The sequence below is a fragment of the Crinia signifera genome, chromosome 3, assembly GCF_055691185.1.
Source record: "Crinia signifera chromosome 3, ASM5569118v1, whole genome shotgun sequence".
NCBI classification, from domain to species: domain Eukaryota; kingdom Metazoa; phylum Chordata; class Amphibia; order Anura; family Myobatrachidae; genus Crinia; species Crinia signifera.
In genome coordinates, this window is record NC_139219.1 from 82,380,667 (window position 1) to 82,402,319 (window position 21,653).

General features: G+C 42.8%; 1 protein-coding gene across 3 annotated transcripts in view; it reads right to left on the bottom strand.

Annotated features, from left to right (window-relative positions):
* Positions 1-1,374: 1,374 nt before the first annotated feature.
* The window catches only part of LTBP1 (latent transforming growth factor beta binding protein 1), a 350,064-nt gene continuing 329,785 nt past the window's right edge, over positions 1,375-21,653 (bottom strand). For all 3 annotated transcript variants that reach the window (XM_083176114.1, XM_083176113.1, XM_083176112.1), the window contains 4 exons: positions 17,950-18,120; positions 12,939-13,058; positions 4,249-4,401; positions 1,375-2,397 (listed from right to left, as the gene is read on the bottom strand). In XM_083176114.1, the coding sequence (XP_083032240.1) occupies positions 2,225-2,397; positions 4,249-4,401; positions 12,939-13,058; positions 17,950-18,120 (617 nt within the window). In that variant the 3' untranslated portion in view covers positions 1,375-2,224. The remainder of the gene's footprint in view (positions 2,398-4,248; positions 4,402-12,938; positions 13,059-17,949; positions 18,121-21,653) is intronic.

Consider the following 21,653-nt stretch of genomic DNA (forward strand, 5'->3'; position numbering starts at 1 on the left):
GGCTTAATACATCTGCCCCAGTGTGAGTTTATGATGCCATAGTACATGCACCCTTATTCCACTCAATGTAGGTCAATGGCATGGAGATCACTGTCCTTTATTCAGTTCTCCAAACAGTACAAGTATTTGCTAACCCTAGATTGTCAAACATGTTAACTTGTGACATTGTGGCATCACTCACATTTAATCGTGGGTTGTGCTTGTGAACTGACCCTTCATAACACATAGCAAACAATTAGATATTTAACAACTGAAAACAAGTCACTGCTATTGGCAACACACTCCAATTGAGTAATTCTTCTATACTTACCCCAGTATCCACAAACAATTTCATTGCTGGATAAATCATATAAAACCTCTTTCCATTATCTAACGGAACCACAGGTTCTCAAGGTCGGTCCTCAGGACCCCACACAGTGCATGTTTTGCAGGTCTCCTCACAGAGGGGCAGATTTATTAAGCTTGGTGAAGTGATAAAGTGTCTGGTGTTTATCACTGGCCAATCAGCTCCTAATTGTGAAGTTACAGGCTTGGTTTGAAAAATGACAGTTATGAGCTGATTAGTCGGTGATAAAAATCAGACACTTTATCACTTCACTGAGCTTAATAAATCTACCCCAGAATCACAAGTGAAATAATTAGCTCCACCTGTGGATCTTTTAAAATGTGTCTATAACAGTGGCGTAACAAGAAATAATGCGCCCCCTGCCGGAAGATGATGCCTCCTCGGCACCCCCCGGCGGCAGAGGGAACAGAAGGGTGCCAGGGGACCTGATGCGGCGTCCGCAGTGTCTGGGAACTGAAGCGCTGAGAGCGGACACTGAGGACGTACAGAGGCTGCAGAGTTTGACAATTCAAAAGATAGGCCGCTGATTGGCTGTGTGTGCTCTCTCTCAGCCAATCAGCGGCCTCGGCCGCCGCTGTCTCCGTCCACAGTGTCCGCTCTCAGGGCTTCGGTTCCCGGACACTGCGGCGCTGTTGCTTCACGCTGCCCGGGTACGGGCAGTGTGCCGGGGGGTAGAGGGGTGCGTAACAACAGCGCGTGCAGACTCCCGGCGCCCACACTAAGTCAGCGTCTCCCTGCCATCGCTGGGGGTCTGCAGCGCTATAGTTACGCCACTGGTCTATGAGTAATGAATGCACCTGTGCACCTGCTGCGTGACCTGAAAACGTGAACTGTGTTGAGAACCGAGTTTGAGAACCCCTGCTCAAGACCTACAGAATTAACATAGAAATATGTATAGCAAAAAAACATGTATAGAGAAATTCTTATGAAAATACTTCCGAATGTATACTTTATATGGAATACATTTGTAACCTGACCTGTTATTTATCGCTATATAAATCTGATCATACATGAATGTCATCCAAAAATAAAAATAAAGTGTTTTTTTTATTACTGAGTTTTAATATACAGCTTTAATATGTTAAGAAACTGAAACAAGATGTTTTTACCGAATTCAATTTACAAATTAAAGTTTTGGACATGGAAACGTAATATCTAATTTAATGTACATGAAGGGATGCGATGGTTGTCCAGCAGCTCTGAGACTTGGCAAGAAAAGGTCTGAAGAATTTAAGTGCAGTAAAAGACATAATAGAGTATAAAAAAAAAAAGAAAAATCAATATGATTTTCCAGCCAAGACGTACAAAATTTAAGAATAAAAACAAAAGGATGTCTGCTCCACAGGACAGACGAAAGTTAATAAAAGTCACTGAACAATATTTCCAGACAAAAAAAAGAGCATACAATTGTGAAAGAGTCCATAGAAAAATTGCCCTACAAGATATTTGCTCCAAAAAATAAAACAAGTTCTCATCTCAATAGTTCTGAAATGATACAGTATCCAACGTGCTGCATCGTCAAAAAGTGTTATAAAATGCTCCCACCTCTAATAAAATGCCAAGTTAATAAAGCAATAGTACAAAATAATAATAACCAGCTTAAAATAACATTTCTTCTGTCTATTTTCCAATGAACTTATGCAAGATCAGACTATATACTTGGGTGGTTTCTTCCATTAGAGAAAATGTGTCCGTTTGGTCTGTAAAAAGTGTTAAGTCAAACATCACATTCCACTTCCAGATACAAGAGTTAGTGTTGTTTCCAACAAAACCATCTTTAGAGGTTATGTTCCACCTTCATCTCAAGTAACATACACATCTTCCTTTCCTTTATACAGTGCAGAGTATATGGGCTGAGAAATTGGAGTCACTTCCGTTCTACTCCAGTTCACTGTCATCTCTCTCTGAGTTTAATGCTGTGCAGTAGTTGGGTTTATCTGATGGTCTGTAGCCAGGCAGACACACACACTTGTATGAGCCCTCTGTGTTTATACATTTGGCATTCTTGCAGAGAGACATCCTGCTGTTCAGCTCATTGCATTCATTGACATCTACAGGAAAGAATAGGCAAAGCCATTAGCTATATACAGTAGGGCTATTTTTTCCTTCTACAAATACATTAAGAGGGGTATTCAATCACCCTAACAGCATTGAACAGGGTATCTCGGCAGAACGAGCCCGACTTCACAAGCAGTCAGACTCGTTCTGCGGAGATTGGCTGGGAAGTGACGAGCTCCCACTGAAGCTCGCAGCCACGCCCCCTTCTCGTCCCACTGCAGGTGGGACATTGAATCCCGTCTGCGATATCTCTACCGAGCAGACCGAGAACGGGACAGGGTCACGGCTGTCGGGCCAGCTCGACAGCCGTGACCCCCAGATTGAATACCCCCCTCCCAAATATAACATTGAGATCTATTCTTGTAAGACATTTGTAATATTATACTGTATGGGATGTATTACTATCTACAACTAAATTAATTGAGGATCTTGGTACAGTAGGTCCAGCAATGCACAGTAGACCATTTATCTGTGTTTCATGGTAAATGTTATCATTTATATGTTATTTATTTACATGTCATTAGATCCTGTCTCGTGAGTATTTTACTTGCAGACTAAATTCCAATACACTGTACAATGTTGTCAAACATGGAGGATCTCGAGAAAGCCTGAAGGTCACAAATAAAGACGTTTCACTAACAGTGCATACATGGTGAGATTTTGGCTATGTACGATTTTGACTATGCAATTTCACTTGAACTCTACGGAGCCCAGAACAATATTGACTATATTTACTTGAGATTTTGACTATAGTAGAACACTAGACTGTATACAATATAGTCAAAATTGGCTTGCCTCCACAGTCTGTTTTTTCTTGCGATGCTGATCCCATGGATGAAGGCATCGGAATTGCAAGCTGTATACACACTGTACGATATGTGCTAATTTTTCTTCCAATGTCGACCTACATAGGGTCGAACAAATAACCCATACCCAATGTATAATGGAGTGTGAAAAATAGAGGCAACTTATGTAGGAACTGACCGGACAGAGTAACAGGAGAACTGACCAAGCAGAGTTATAATAGGAACTGACAGAGCAGCATAACAGCACAACTAACCAAGTAGAGCAACAGTAGGAACACACCAAGCAGAGTAACAGTAGAACTGACCGAGCACAGTAACAGTAGGAACCCATCAAGCAGGGGTATTAGTAGAACTGACAGAGCAGTATAATAGCAGAACTGACTGCTCCATTCCTGGTATTACTCTACCCAGTCAGTTCTGCATAACTCTGATCTGTTGGTTTCTACTATTACTCTGCCCAGTCAGTTCTACTAGTATTCTGCTTGGTTGCTTCCTGCTGTTACTCGGCTCCTACTATTACTTTGCCCAGTCAGTTCTACTATTACTCCTCTTGGTCAGTTCTACTATTACTCATTTCGATCAGTTCTACTGTTACTCTGCTTTGTCTGTTCCTACTATTACTCTGCTCGGTCAGTTCTACTGTTACTCTGCTCAGTCAGTTCTACTGTTACTCTGCTCCATTGGTTCCTAGTATTAATCTACCCAGAGTAACAGTAGAACTGACGAGCAGAGTAATAGTAGGAACAGACAAAGCAGAGTAACAGTAGAACTGACCGAGAAGTAACTGTAGGACTGACCAAGCAGAGTAATATAGTAGGATTGGATTAGCCACTGGGTTCTAAATAGTTATTAGGGGTGAAAGCTAGTTTAAGAGAAGGCCTGTGATGACGGAATTGCAATGTATGCTATACAGTATATTCTGCTATTAGATGGGTTGTAGTGAGGGTCTTCAGAAAACTACCAAAATACAGGTTTATCTGGTGGCACAGAAATTGTTCATGGGGGTCATTAAATGTTACAAGTGTGTGTATTTCTCACCAACACAAGTCATTTTCATCATGTCCAGGTGGTATCCATCAAAGCAATCGCATGTGTACCCTTCCTGTACTCGCACACATCTACCATTTTCACATCCGTTCAGGATCCCACATTCCTCAGCTTGCAGCTCCTCATACTTCTCACTTCCATGGCCTGCAAGAATAGCATATGATCAAACCTTATGAATGGGTTAAAACTAAAGCACATCAAATCAAGACCAATAGGCAACAACTAACACAGGCAACCTGCAGCTTTCCAGATGTCATAAAATGTATACAGAACACAGCTTAAGGTGCCCATACACGGTACAATTATTGAACTAGATCGCATTTGCAAATGTGATTTGCACGGGATGCAATGCGATCAGGACCTAGTTCATAAAGCACAGGCTGCAGAGACTTTATGTGCTATGCGATGGGATGCCTGCACCATGGTACCCTGTATGGGCATCTTTACGGCTACCAGGGCAAGCTGGCAGCTGCAGTTCAACAATAGTTGAAGAAGTGCAGTTAGTTACTGTATTAAGGACAATCATTTACTTGATATGATAGTGTGACAAGTTAGACTCAAATTCAATGGCTGATCAGTTACAAACTCACACTCAACCTCAAAGCTTACTCAATGCTTATTTCAGCTCGCGCCCTCCAGCTCAGTCCCTGCCTACTTGTATACGCCCCAACTGTTTCAATTAAATATGCAATCAGACAATATTGATATATACATTTGCATTTAATTTTATGCAGTATATTATTTTTTATTTATAATTAATTTAGTATTAGTAGTAGTAGCATGTAGTGTCAACGTGAATCTATGCCAAAGTGCAATATTAAAAACCCACAAACACAGCATCAAATATGTAGGGCTAAAGATACATAATCATACATGTGTGTGTCACTCGGGTGGCATGGTTAACTTTCATCCTCCCACACTTATGGTAGAAACAGAAAAATATAAAATATCTATCAGCCAGCAGAGGGCAGCATAACTCCATTGAACAGTGACTAGGACTACTGTACTTAAGCATATATACTGTGTGCATTACAATTTGCAAGAATCTAATTCATTGATTTACTGCAGGAACACCCCCATATACAAAATATATATATATATATATATATATATATATATATATATATATATATATATATATATATATATATATGGGAAGTGGGGGGTGATTGGGGTGCGCTACCTAGTATAGAAACTGTACCTCCCAATAAAACATTACAATTTCAAAACAGAATACACATTTCTGAAATAGTGTTCTTGTATTTGAGGATGTTCCCAATGAATAAGCTCAGTCCATCTCTGGGTAAATAGTTCTTTTATTGGTTACTTCACCAATAAAAGAACTATTTACCCAGAGATGGACTGAGCTTATTCATTGGGAACATCCTCAAATACAAGAACACTATTTCAGAAATGTGTATTCTGTTTTGAAATTGTAATGTTTTATTGGGAGGTACAGTTTCTATACTAGGTAGCGCACCCCAATCACCCCCCACTTCCCTGATTACTACACTGTTCCTCACTAACAGGAGGAATTTTGGTGGTGCTGCACACACAACCCAGCGCAACTCAGAGTCAAAAACCCTTTTCTTATATATATATATATATATATATATATATATATATACACATGCAAAAAGGAGGAGGCTCACAATAGTGACAATTGTGTAGTATTTTGTAGTTAAAAAGACAAACTTTACTAGACAAATAGCACTCACATAAGTACATGTGTTATAACAAAAATAACAAAAAAAGTGCGTGTCCTTAAGCTCTTTCAAATGCGTTTCGACGTAACAGACTTTGTCAGTGGGTGTGTCCGCTCATGGACCTTGGTGTGTATATATAGCAGTCCTAACTGGCAATTCATTAGCCAATTGTCACTGCTGCTTAGTGGGAGTGCCGGGCTTTAAGCAGTATCCTACAGACATATAATATATATAGCCTCAGTATTCTATATCTCCATATATACAACATTGATTACAGTGGCTATTTTTTTTTGGAAGGATATGTCCCCATTATTGGCAGTTGCCATATTAACTAAGGCATTCTCATAGGGATTAATGCCGGAAAATATCAGTTTTAGCATTATATAAAGAACACAATAAAGAATATACAGATGCATACCTCCCGACACCTGCAACTTGAGGATCAGGGCCCTGGCGTGGCCGTGTGCGCCCGAAAAAAGGCCAGGGCAGATGTCAAATGAGACGTGGCCTGGCGGTGATGGTGGCCTGTAGTCACGGAGGTTTTCCGTGACTACAGGGGTATGGCCAGCGCTTTGTAAGCTGCTATCCATGCCCCAGCCCCTCTGTCTCTCTGAAAAGTTACTATAGATACTATATCATCTCTACTATAGCATCTATTTCCTGCTGCTCCCACCCCCCACGGGACACTGTTGGCCCTGCACGGGATGCAGCATTGTCCCACGAAAAGCAGTTGGAAGGTATGCAGAGGGGAGCAATACAAATCAAGGGTGCACAATATTGGGCATATGGATCAGGATGTACAAGTGTGTGTGTGTGGGGGGGGGGGGGGGGGGCAGATGGGCCTTATAAGGTGCATGTGGGAAACACGTGGGCTTGGAAAGCCTATATTAATTACCACATCATGTCAAAATCTGGCTAAGAGAGTGGTTTGGGACCAAAGCAACTAAATAGTATTTATTTGGAATGAAAATGAAAGCAATAACCTTTATTAAGTTCTTCCAGGAAATAACATATATATATATATATATATATATATATATATATATATATATATATATATATATATATAATGCACATTGTGTAACTTGCTGCATTGACACTTCTATTTCCATGTAAAAATATACATTGAGTAATACAATTTGTAACGAACATGTAATGCTCAGCTTGTTTTGATATGCCCCAGGCAATATTTTTTTCTACCGAGTTACTTAATCTTGTTCCACAAGATTAAGTAAATAATAATGTGAAAATTAAATAGGATTATGATCCTTTCCAACGGTCCAGTCATATTAAGGCGGTATGGTATCATCAGTCTGCTTACGGTGCCTGGAAATTACATTAAAACATTGCCAACTATGAAGCCACTATGCAGCTGAATCCTGTTTATTAGAGTATATCAACCTAACCACATGTGTGGGGTTATGGCCTTTCTCAGGTACATAGGCCTTTTTACAATTATTTTTGTCCCTGGGTTATGAAAAGTAGATAAATAAAGCTTGGTGAAACTAATCTGTCCCAGGGTAAAACAGCACAAGATTCATCATATCCCAGAAACGTATTCTGTTGTGTGTTACTGAGGGCTGAACAAGAAACGCTGCAGAGGTATTTACATACTTTATAGCCATGATTTATTAATCTGCAATTCCACACATCACATTGGGGACTGTGCTCTTGTTAAACTGCCAGCAAAATACACACCCCATGTGATGCTGGATGAATCCCATGCATATCTTTCCTGTTTCGATTACTGGCCGACATAGCTCTACATAATGTTTTCTTTTGCTGTAAATAATAAGTAAGGATTAACAATTCATAAGGGATGCAAAAGCTGCTTTGCTGAAATAAAAAAAGCTCTGGCCAGGAATGTACTGTACTATATTAAATATGTTTTCTGGGTTTATATTAGACTATATCAAATTTATGATACATAACAGTACTTTATGGGGTCCATGTGATTTGACAAATTAGATATCTTGAGCTGTAGTTATGTTGCTGCACCTGTGGCTTCCTAATGTTACTGAAGGACTATTCTGTAACCCTTTTAGGTAGCTTCCAAATGTTACTGAAGGACAACACTCTCTCAGAGAGCTCTGTAAGCCTGTAAGATGGCTTCCTGGTGTTACTGAAGGACCCTTCTCTCCGTCTCCCAGATAGTTATGTAAGCCTTTAAGGTGGCTTCCAAATGTTACTGAAGGACAACACTCTCTCAGAGAGCTCTGTAAGCCTGTAAGATGGCTTCCTGGTGTTACTGAAAGACCCTTCTCTCTCTCTCCCAGATAGTTATGTAAGCCTTTAAGGTGGCTTCCAAATGTTACTGAAGGACAACACTCTCTCAGAGAGCTTTGTAAGCCTGTAAGATGACTTCCTGGTGTTACTGAAAGACCCTTCTCTCTCTCTCCCAGATAGTTATGTAAGCCTTTAAGGTGGCTTCCAAATGTTACTGAAGGACAACACTCTCTCAGAGAGCTCTGTAAGCCTGTAAGATGGCTTCCTGGTGTTACTGAAGGACCACTCTCTCTCTCTCCCAGATAGTTCCATAAGCCTTTAAGGTGGCTTTCAAATTTTACTTAAGGACAACACTCTCTCAGAACTCTGTAAGCCTTTAAGATGGCTTCCTGGTGTTACAGTATGTTGTATGTGAAGAACCACTCACTCCTGAAATGGTCATTTCCTAATGTACCATTCATTCCTGCAGAGCTCTGTAAGGCTTTATGGTGTCTTCCTGATGTAACTGAAAGACCAGTCACTCCCACAGAGTTCTGTAAGCCTTTATAGTGGTTTCCTGCTGTAACTGAAGAACCACTACTTCTGGAGAGCTCTGGAAGCCATTATGGTGGCTTCTAGATGGTACTTAAGCACCACACACTCTCAGAAATGCCTGTTAGCCTTTATAGTCACTTCCTAATACTACCCTTCATTCCTGCAGGGCTCTATAAGGCTTAATGGTGTCTTCCTGATGTTGCACCACTCGCCCAGAGATCTCTAAAAGGGTGTGGTATATTTGTCCGACAGTCGGGATTCCAACAATCATTAGTCAGACGTCGGAATCCCACAGCGTGGGGAGCGCAATGAAGCCCCTTGCGGGCTCGCTGTGCTTGCCACGCTGCGGGCACGCAGCTTGCCACCTATTTTATTCTCCCTCTATGGGGGTCGTGGACCCCCACGAGGGAGCAGTTGGGATTCCGACGTCAGAGTAATGACTGTCGGAATCACGACTGTCGGGGAGCCGTCCGGCACCCCTCTAAAAGCCTATATGTAGGTCCAGTGGCTTCTCCAGCAGATCTTACACTACAATTCACATCGGTGCTTTAAACGTCCATGAATCACATGGAATTTCCACATCCACATAGCAGGCACCTTGAACACTGAGTTTGTGGCACAAGAATACAAGTACTCTTTCAGAGCACTGCCCACCACAAGCCAATGTAAGCCAGTGACTCATACTACTTGCTAATGGGCTCATAACCACTGATTTTAATTAATTAAATGTGTTTTACATGTATTCTTGCACCTGAGTGGGCCAGGGCCGGCGCCACCACTAGGCAGCTCTAGGCATTTGCCTAGGGCGCCGGCACCTGGAGGGCGGCAGTTCTCCCCTCACCCCCAGCGAACTGTGTAAAAAACTTGCTGGAGCAGTCAGGGGTGTCCGTGCGACAGTGGTACCTGGGGCGACGTCATGTGTATAAAGCTGGCTGCGGCTGGCGGGGTCCCTGCAGTGAATAGAAAATAACTAGCACTATGCGCGCGGCGGCGCGGGAAGCGCTAGTTATTTTCTATTCACTGCAGGGACCCCGCCGGCCGCAGCCAGCTTTATACACATGACGGCGCCGCAGGTACCACTGCCGCACGGACACCCCTTACCGCTCCTGCACTGCAGGGATGCCGGGGCCGCAAGTTTTTTCCACAGGTACCACCCCCCGACTTGCCTGGGGCGCTCACCGGCCCTGGAGTGGGCACTGATATATCATTGGAATACTTAACTACACTTGTGCCAGAGGAATCAGTTTGCTACTATATGTTATGAATGATACAACATAGTTACACATTCTGTAAACAAGACACTGTAACTATAAACTGAATAATCATAGTGATTAAATCTAGGAACAATGCACATGATTATTTGGTGTTAATTGCTACATAACTAAAAAATCAAATAGTAATCATCAGTACCTACTCATTGGTACCTACCTGCTGCCGTGCAGCAGACGGGCTCCCAGCATAAACAGCCAGTGGTGCCTGAAGCTGGGACACCATCACTACTGGTGACGCCCGTGGTAAATCTCACATTCTGTACCCGAAGGTTTATGAAGAAAATCTAAATACGGGACTCACATATTTAAAAACCATCTACGGTCAAATTGCCACTAATTGCCCAACCCAATCACCTTTTCAGATTGTACTACAGCCATATAAGAATTGAGAGAAACCGACTTCGCCATTAAGGTGGCATAATTCCACAGGGTGTGGATCAGTCGTCACCAGCAAGTTGTTAGGTCAACACCATTAGGTCGATATGCATTTAGGTCAACATGTGTCTAGGTCGACATGCAGGAAGGTCAACATGAGTCTAGGTCAACAGGGTCATAAGGTCGTCAGGGTCATTAGGTCGACATGGGTAAGGTCGACAGGGTCATTAGGTCAACATGAGTAAGGTCGATAGTGAAAAAGTCCACATTTTTTTATAATTATTATTATCTTTATTTCTTTTTTTTACCCTTATGTCGACACAGTCAACATTAACACTAAAACATACCACTGCGTCACCTCGCATGGGCATGCCTGCCCTGCTTTGGGCCCGGTGCCTCGCTACGCTCGGTCATCGAATTATGTGGAAGGTGCACGCATATGTAAGGTTGCTCTGAGCAACCTTACATATGCGTGCATGTTCGGTCGGAAATGGGTGGGTAGCTGACATCTGGTCATGGCCGCATTAGCATGGGAATGCATGCGGTCCTACGAATGGACCACAATAAGGTCCATAGTGTATACCATAGATCTTATCTCTGGGGCAACTGCCCTCGTAAATATGCTTTTGTTATGATCTAATGACTTAGCCTCCAACAACTCTGATGGGGGACTATTTTACTTGTCCGCTACCCTTTCTGTTATATGATTACCAGGGCCGGTGCAAGGCATCTAGGCGCCCTAGGCAAACAGGATACCCCCCCCCCCTCCCCATAGAGGGAGGAGGGGTTGTCACCTGGGAGAGAGTAACATCATCTGCTCTTGTTACCTGGTCTTAATGCATTGATTGCACTGCAGTGACAAGGAAACACCACCTTGTAAAAAACATACTGCCAGGGACACTCCCCCCCCTACCACCACCTTGTAAAAATAATTACTGCCATCATCCAGAGGATGAAACCCCCCATAGAGGGAGGAAGCACCACCTTGTAAAAAAATGACTGCCAGTGACATCCCCCCCCCACCACCTTGTAAAAATAATTACTGCCACCATCCAGAGGATGAAACCCCCCCATAGAGGGGGGAAGCACCACCTTGTAAAAAAAATCACTGCCACCATCCAGCTCGGACTGTGTCACCGAGTAGCTGGGTGGGGGGAGGGGAGCGGGTGAAAAAGGTGAAAAAGCTGACAGAGTCCAGTGAAACGCGTCGGTGGCACAGTGAGCAGTACTCTGGTGGCAAATTGAAAAGACCCCTGATTGGAGCAACTCCACTTTGAAAGATCCACCTAAATTTTGCTGGTTTTGGAAACATCTACCTCATTTGGCTATCAACAAACTGGATATCGTTTGGCACAGCAACCATCTACTTCACACCAAGTTTTGGGAAGCCCCACAAGGTCCGTGATCATCCTCCAGCGGCCTCATACCATCATTGCACACCCGCATCCTAGTGAGAACTCTGGACCCATCCTGGAAAAATCCCTCAATTGGTGCGATAAAATAAGTTGCTAACCCAGTAAATTAAAGCCTAAAAGAGGACTTGTATACCTTAAAGACTCCTCCAATCCCATTCAGGTCAACACCACAACTGCTCACTGCCCAAATTGTTTTTAAAATATTGTACTATGTATTGAATAAATTGTTATATTTTGCAGGCAATCCCATTTACATTATTATTTTTAATAATTTATGGTATAAAATTATTAGCGCTGCTTCCTTGTGTATATATTGTGTATGTTTCCCTTTAAGGTCAACTATAGACCTTATCCAAGCAGCAGCTCCTTGTGTAAAAGAGGCAACTCATACCAGCGCCTAGTTCCTTTATCATTTGATAAAAAATGTAATTGCCTAACCTTGCCTAGTGGTGGCGCCAGCCCTGATGATTACCTTTCTCTACTCGTCTTCTAGTGTTGTCATTAGTCTTGCATTTAAAGGGGTCGATTCTATTAACCCCGTAGGGTGCGAGTTTCATTCTGAAAACGGCACCTGAATTAACCCTAACTCGCACCCTTCGCAGGGCCGAATTCACTCAAATTTGCTTGCACCCCTATGCAGGGGCGGATTTAGGGAGGAGGGCACCCCTAGGCACAACAATAATGTTTACTAAGTAGGACAGTTTATAGGGGCAGTATCTGCATGTCCTATCCATTTACACTCTATTTAAGATGGAATATAGTACAGTACAGTGGATATTTTGCAGTTATTGGTACATTTTGGGCTGACAGTACTATCACAGGCATCCAAGTGCCGCCCCCAAACATGTGCCGCCCCTAGGCCGGTGCCTCACGTGCCTAATGGGAAATTCGGCTCTGCCCCTATGGAGTTGTGAGCACTTTTCAGCTAATTCAGCCTGCCGTAAAGTGTGCCCGGTGTTGTGATGATCCGCACCCTGTGAATCATCCGCACCCTTCAGGGTTATTAGAATCGACCCCCAAAGTGTTTAAATTAGACACACAGACTATTAACACTACAGTACATTACTGAGATGGCAGATAACTATCCATATAGCAATAGTTTGGTGTAGCTGCTAGAAGATCATCTACATATAGACAGGGAAATAGAGACTTACGATCTGGAAGGTTGTAGGGATCAGGCCGTGGATTATAGTCTTCAGAAAAATGAAGAGCATCTTCTCCATAGGGCTGCCTGAATCTTGGCACTCGAAGGTTGCACAGATCTGCATAATCCTCTGCATATTTAGAAAAACAAAAACATAATGAAACATATATTAGCTTAGAGTGAAACATGATTTTCTAAATCATCTTTTTGTAGGACCTCTAACCCTTCAAACCAAAACCATGGACCAACTGGTATGTGCAACACTTTTTTTTTTAAATAAATGTATTTTCATTTATAATTTTTTTTTTTTATAAATAATTTTCAATAAAAAAAAAAGGCAGGTACAGAATACATATAGTCAACATATCAAACCTTAGAATTGAAATTGAATTGAAAATAAAACAATACATTTTCCACAGTCAACATATTTTAATTAAAATTGTATACAATATTAGAGTCTATGGGTGAAATGTACTAAAGCTAAAATGTGGCAAAACCCCCAAAACGTCCGTTTTTGGACATTGACTACAAATTTTCATATGTACCAAGCTACAGAATGCAATGCGTTCCAGAGCATGGATATTGTGGGAAACGTGGTCCCAGGGTCGTTCATGCAGAGAAGGGCTCTAAAGTCTTGTGTGATCGCAAGGGCCGCCTCTTATATAGGGATAGCTGTTCTTTACGATAATATTTGCATACTGTATGTAAATACATATGTGATTAGTAGGCAGGCAGTAAGTAAAAGAATGTACCACATTGTGGAAGTGATGCTTAGTACATCCCACTCATACTGAGTAAACGACCATAAATGTCCAAATATTAATGAGAAACAAAAACATGATAACTAAGACGGAGAACTTAAAATGTAACAGTACACATCTCATTTCATGCAACTAGAAAAGCGTGTCTCTCCCTTTGCTTCTTTGCAGTAAAATCCTATATGAAATATGACTTACCCCCAGGCTGTCTGTGCCAGTACAGCAGCTGAGTCATTAAAAATATGACTGCAACACTTCTGACAAACTTTAATTTTATTTATGTCTTAAAGAGATTAATCAGTTTTAGCACAAGTACTGTCTGGGGAATGCAAACAAGACTTGTAGACTGTATCTGACTCCCAAATATCGGCAAGGTCTTAAGGGAGGTCACACTTTTTTTTTACTCTATATTTAAAAATTTCCATTTTCCATATAAAAGTTAGATAAGTATTACCAGCAAAAAAAAGGGGTGGGGGCAAGTATATACAGGTAACTCGAATATATTATCTGCAATGATAAACGCATTGAGGACACGTACAATTGCAACTATTGATGCTGCATAATTACAGTACCACGGCTGCAGACCACTGTCCTGTTTGGACCACTGTCATCAAAACAGGATGCCTAGTGCCTATTAGTGACTGGAGTGAGATGAATAACGGAATGACTGCATTAGGCATGTAGTGGGTTTAACATCCAAGGCTGTGTAAGCCTTAGGGAAGCATGTGACTCGGCATCCAATAAGGATGCAGGGATGGCGAAGTAAGCTGGGGATATTAGCTGCAGGAAGAGGAGGATCTTCCTCTTTTTCCTGTTTCCCACCGTCCATTCCCTTTTTACTTAAATTGTGGGTGGGTGTTTAATTGCGGAGGTTTGTATTCCTAAGAGAGAGGGGACAACCCAATCTCCTAAGAGCCCCGGCGCTGATTGGTAAAGGGTATGCAATTAATAAAAAAACTCTTTATAAGTAAATTTAGAAAAAAGGTGTTCTGATTGGAATATATTATATATATTAGTAATTTTTACTGTGTATTAATATATGCAATTGTGTCCATTATACTCCAATTTTAGTTGTTTGCCCACCTCCAATCTTAGTATATTATTTGTGGTCCTATATGTATGTGTATAGATGTTAATTATATTCCAATTTTAGTTTATTACCCACCTCCAATCTTAGCATATTATTTGTGGTCCTATATGTATGTGTTTAAATGTTAGTTATATTCCAATTTTAGTTTATTACCCACCATATTCTTATATTTAATTTTTGTCTATATATATATATATAAAGAGCTTTTTACATTCAATTACAGCGTGTCCTCTACTCATTGTGCTTGGTGTGCCTTATATATATTTTTATTTTATTGTATCATATTACCAAACGTTCCCACCATAGTTCTGATTGACAGCGCAGTGTGTATCATTTTACATACAATTTTTGGGTGTTTAATTGCGTTGACTGTCTGGCTGGAAAGAACGTCAGGTTAATTGATTTAAGGTCTCCATTAAATGATGATTTGGTGTATATAGTTGTTTTCGGTGCGCTCACCTTCGTTGACTATAGGCCTTTGCTGGATCACCCGGTCGAGGACTGCGACACCACCCGGACAGGTGAGTAGTCAATGTAGAAGGCTGAGCGGATACCAATTGTTGTTAGGGTATTGGTTGATTACGTAGGATAAATTGTGGGTGGAGCTTAAATAATCAGCCGTTCTTTCTTTGCCACCATTAATTAATTATAATCAAATTAATTAGTTTAAAGTGCTTCAATTATAAATAAATACTGCCAAACCTAAGTCTCCGAGTATTTCAGGTTTAGCTAAGTAAGTTAAGTAAGTGTTAAACTTCATGCATATACAAGGTCACACATCAGTTGCTAGGATGTTTAAGGAGTTGAGACGTAGTTAAAGATCCCTTGTACTATTTCCTTCTATCCTTGTACTATTGCTTGTCTCAATATATGAAAACTGGTTATAGCTGTTTTCACAAATACTGCCAATCAAAACCGCTGGTCAGTAAAAGTAAAAAATAAACAGAAATAAAATGTTATTATACAACATACACTCAACTTCAACTATGTAAGGGTAAAAACCACAGTAATGCTGGCTACACACTAGCAGGGCGATTTCCTGATCTGCCAATTGATGATCAGTGATCCATTGGTTGGGCATCGGGGAAGTGTGGCAATCAATCGCAGATGTACAGTATAGGTCCCTTAAAAGGTCACACTATGAAGGGTTTCTTTCCTCAAGCGGTTCACCTGTTGACACGTGAACTCATGAACACCTCACTGACTAGTCGCGCCATAAACCTTTGCACATAATCTAACACGGTGTCCCTTTGGAATAACTTTCGATATGACTGTACATGTTCCCCCACCTGTTTATATTGTTTATATTTATATGTATTGTTTATACTGTATGCTGTTTACTTGTTTCCCACCTGGCTGCTGCACAGCAAACCGAAAACAAATTCCTAGTATATGCAAGTATACCTGGCCAATAAAGCTGATTCTGATTCTGATTCTAAATCATGAAGTAATTAATGTGTGTGGTTACACAGGTGCACAGTTTGCCTTCCACTAGTTGCTTATTTTTTTTTACCAATGAAATGCAGAGTTTCTGTTGTCCTGTACACGTATTTGGTTCCTGCATATGTGTCTTAAAAATCTAAATTAAATGAGAAACAGACTTAGGCTTCTGAATGATGGGTAACAATTTAAGTGTAAAGTCAAAATGAGAATTTACAACCGAGTTGTTTTTAAGGACAATTTATAGCCTGCTTTCCAGATGACTGCAACTCTGATCAGACAGCCACACATCCTTCCTTGTGTCTGGGAGCTGCATCAGTTAGCTTTTAAGCAATGATCCGGTTAGAGGGAGTCTGACTATTTGGGTTTTCTGTTTCGCAATGACTTCTGTGTGCTCTCCTCCTGTCTAAGCTAACACTTGTATGGTTTTATCTACACTTTTCAGGAAGACAAATGATCTTCTACTGTGGAGACATTACGCCCTTGTCTCAAATGTAGAATATAAATCTTGCAACCAGAAACCACGATTAGTTATTATGGAAACAGTAAATATTACTGATGGCTATCAAGTGCTGGAAAATCTCCAGGATATATACGTATGATCCTGTGGCTTCAAGGTGTAAAAGCTGGTCTGAATGCCAATGCAACCACTTATTCCTCCATAGAGAAAATATATCCATTATAGAACTGTTTAGTTTATACAGTATATATATATATATATATATATATATATATATATATAGATGCTATATATATATATATATATATATACACATCTGGAGAACGATAAAACAATGATATTTCTAGAGGCCACTAATAGTTCAGAAAATAAAAATTTGACTAATTTAAGAAGTCATTAAGAAGATCCTTGACCTGTGTACACATGACCACTCCTTATACATCACGCTCGGCAGAACAGGGCTGTTTGTCTGGAAGCTTTGTCGTGATTTCCATTCACCCAATGTTGAGTCATACTAACATGATCATTGCCTACTACATATTCCTAGTGAATATCAAACATTTAACTATAGATATTATTCAAAGTTTCTACTGTGATATACTTATATAATTTGTGTACTATATATTGGTCATAGTACATTATATGGAAACGGCATGTCACTCTTACCATGTGCCAGTAAAAAAAAAAAGTCTACAGTAGTTTGGAAAATTTCTACATAAATAAATAATAATAATAATAATAATAATGTTAGGATGGGGGATCTGGAGTAAAGCAAATGGATTGCTCACTCTTATTTGAGCTTTATATCATTAGGGACAGTTAGGAGATATGCATTGTGTAGACGCTTTACTCTTGTTGTGCTGAAATAATACAGTTACCTTCATTTGCATAATGGTGGGTACACACGGTCAATTAGGCTGGCTATTCGATCTCCATGCAATCAGATCGCATCGCGATCAGATCGCATCGGGATCGGATTGCACGGCAAGCCACCCGACATGCATGCGATTTTGACTACACAGTGCAGATCTGCACTATATAGTCATTGCTGCCCTGTCTATCTGGGTTTCAATTTGTGCTGTCACGGGAGCGCGCATCGGAAGCGCAAGGTAAAAAATCTGTGCAATCTGCATACGATCCTGATGCGATTTTGACTATAAAGTCAAAATGATATGCTGGATTATACCCATGTGTACACACCATAAAATTGGGAACATTTCATGCATTTCATTTTTGTACTATTAATGAAACATTATTACCACTGTTGCCTCACCTGAGTCTTTCATTGGGCATAGAGCGCACTGCATTCCCCATGCTTCCCCATATAAACAGCAGCATTCTGTATAAGTAGTTTGCCTTCCCTCCAAAGGCTGACGGCACATGTAGTCCTCACTGAGGTCTTGCCAACACACATCCTGGAACACATCGGTTTCCTCTGTAGGTTCTGTAAAATAATCAGATCATATGCTGTACTGATCATATACAAGATAGCAACATTTCACAGATTCACGGAGAAAGTATTAAGAATGTGTGATGACTACATACTGTGTACCTTATTCTGGTCATACGCTCGCATGCCCCCAGCGTTCCTGTGAAAACTCAGGGCATTCCCATGAAAATCGCCCGGTGACATGGACGCCAGGGGCAGGTAGTTGACATCACCGGATGTCAGCTGCCCGCCCGCTTCCTTCAAAATGCCCACGCACATCTAAGGTTGCTCTGAGCAACCTTAGATGTGCGTGTGCCTTCCACATCATTTTATGGTTGGTGACCATCGAATGATGTGGGTGTTTATGTAACACATCCATTGCCAGCCAGAGTGTACGACCACACACTGTGAATGGGTGGCGGCAGATCATCATTCGCAAGGCAAGATTTGGTGGACTCGCAAGGCTGCGAATTTGCAGCCTTGCGAATCAACCAGAAGAACCCCCTGTAGCCGCTTGCTGCACCAGTTAGTGAGGCAAAATCTGGATACAGCAAAGGCTGCAATATCACCTGGGTACAAGATCCTTTAATCACAATTTTATCAGATTAATTTAATCTTAAAGTCTTATTGGTATAGAAAAATTACTTTATCTAGACTTTCAAAAAATCACCTGTTAGGATGGTCTACTACTAATCAGATGTTCTCAGTACTTATGTAACCAGTTACATACAGGGGAAACAAAGAATCCAGTATCTTCTGGTATAATCTACAGTACCTGCATATTACTGACTAGGGTGGCCAATCCCGGGATCAGGATCGGCGGGATCCCGGGATTTGGCCCCCCAAAACGCCGGGATTTCAATCCCGGGAATGGAATTTCCAATCCCGGGATTTCGGGATTAAACTGCGCATGCGCAGTTTAATGCCGGGCAGCGTCTGAGCACTCAGACGCTGCCCGGCTTCCCCATACCCCGCAGTGCGCAGCGTGACGAGGTCACGCTGCGAGGTCACGCTGCGCAGGGCACACAGCACAGCCGCACATCCACGGCTGCCCGCCCGCCCAGCGCTCCCGGCCACCTGCCCGTCCACCCAGCGCTGACGGCCACCCGCCCACCCAGCGCTGACGGCCACCCGCCCACCCAGCGCTGACGGCCGGCCACCCACCCAGCGCTGACGGCCGGCCACCCGCCCTCCCACCCAGCACTCACGGCCGGCCACCCGCCCGTCCACCCAGCGCTCACGGGCACCCAGCGCTCCCTACCAACCACCCACCCAGCGGTCCCTGACAACCCCCCCCCACCCCCACCCACCGGTCCCTGACAACCACCCACCCCCCCCCCACCCACCCAGTGGTCCCTGACAACCACCCGCCCACCCACCCAGCGGTCCCTGACAACCGCCCACCCACCCAGCGGTCCCTGACACCCGCCCACCCACCCAGCGCTCGGGCGGCCGGGGTGTTTTTTATTATTAGGGAAGCCAATCCCGGGATTGAGCATTTTTCAATCCCGAATCCCGGGATTGAAAAAATGCCCCGGGATTGGCATCCCTATTACTGACCTAACTATTACATTAAAAATAATGGGAGAGTTCATACTACATTACATAGTTCTACCATGCCCTTGGTTACACCTCACACCTCAGAATCCCATAAGATTGGAGGAGAATATTTCAGAGAGCAGACAGTGAAAGATTGGCAGATTTGCAAATGCGCTGTTCACAAATAATACACTATGTGGATTTGTGAAGCCATAAACATGTCAACAGGACTAATGACATCCCAGGAGCTCAAATGACTGCAATTTCATCTTTTGACCTTTATCGGATATCTTAAACCTTTGAGTGTCAAAATCTCTGTAAGAGAGGCTCTAAATATCTTCTAAAAATGCCAGCGTCATTCAAATTTGTTATAGAAATTCAAATAAAAAGGTACTCTTTACCTAGAAGGGCGCCAACGATCAAAATCGTGGTCATCGCGGGTAAAAATCGCGGTCATCGCGGTCATCGCGGGCATCGCGGGTAAAATTGGATGGTCGCGATGCCCGCGATGACCGCGATCACCGCGATTTTCCCATAGGGAACAATGTTAAAAAAGCTGATTGACCGCGATTTCACTGTTAAATGGCTCAATTGACCCGATTTGGCCATATTAACCCTGAATTAGGCCCAATTAACCCTTAAATGTCCCCCCCAATTTTTGACGCCACCCCACGATCCACGCCAACCCGAAGCGTGGCGAGCGCAGCGAGCCCGCGAGGGGCGGCGGTACGCGTCCTCCGACCTTTTCATGCCCTACTATCCACGTCGGCGTGGTGTGAGAATAGAATAGTGTGGCGAGCGCAGCGAGCCACCGAGCCCGAAGCGTGGCGAGCGCAGCGAGCCCCGCGATGGGACGCGGATACCTTCACAGGTAGACGCGTCCCCTCGCGGGCTTCACAGGTGTCCGTGTCGCCACGGACACCTGTGAAGCCCGCGAGGGGACGCGTATAACTGTGAAGGTATCCGCGTCCCCTCGCGGGGCTCGCTGCGCTCGCCACGCTTCGGGCTCGGTGGCTCGCTGCGCTCGCCACACTATTCTATTCTCACACCACGCCGACGTGGATAGTAGGGCATGAAAAGGTCGGAGGACGCGTACCGCCGCCCCTCGCGGGCTCGCTGCGCTCGCCACGCTTCGGGTTGGCGTGGATCGTGGGGTGGCGTTAAAAATTTGGGGGGACATTTAAGGGTTAATGGGCTCTGTGGCCCATTTAACATTGATTCCTATGGCCAAATCGGGTGGATTGAGGCATTTAACACTAAAATCGGGTCCATCGCGGCTTTTAACATTGCTTCCTATGGGAAATCGGGAGCATCGCGTCGCGGGCATCGCGGGTACGTTTATGGCCGGCCGCGACGCGACCGACACGATTTTCATGTTTTACATTGATTTCAATGGGAAATCGCGGGCATCGCGTCGGTCGCGTCGCGGCCATACATAAATGTACCCGCGATGCCCGCGACGGGCGCCGTACTAAGTAAAGAGTACCAATAAAAATATTGTGTGAAAAAAATATATTTCCTATATAAGGTAAACATTCAGGTCATTATGACGAAATAAAAGTGTTTGCTTGGCAATTTTCACACCTATTTGGACAAATTCCCTTGGCACTCAAAGGGTTAAAGATGGGGGTGTTTTACTATAAGCAATATAATAAACGTTTTCTGAACACTTATAGGAAAATAGATGTGCATTTACTGAAGTCGTGTAATTGTTTAGTCACGAACCTGGGTGTTTGTCCTTCTGTTCTTCAGTGTATTCTGCATGGATTCATTCAGCCTGCACTTAGGCTGCAATCATTGTGTGTGAAACAATGCTCAGCACTCCCTGTTTAGACACCTGAGAGACTCTAGCCCTGTGTTCTGACAGCTGTAACCCCTTAGCTCCCTGCTAGCAGTGGTTCAGCATTCTCCATTTGAACTCTCACTATAATCCTCTAATTCCACTCCTGAGATTACAGTTACCACCCAGTCTACCAATCAATGCAAGGCAAGGGGGATAAATATCCTGC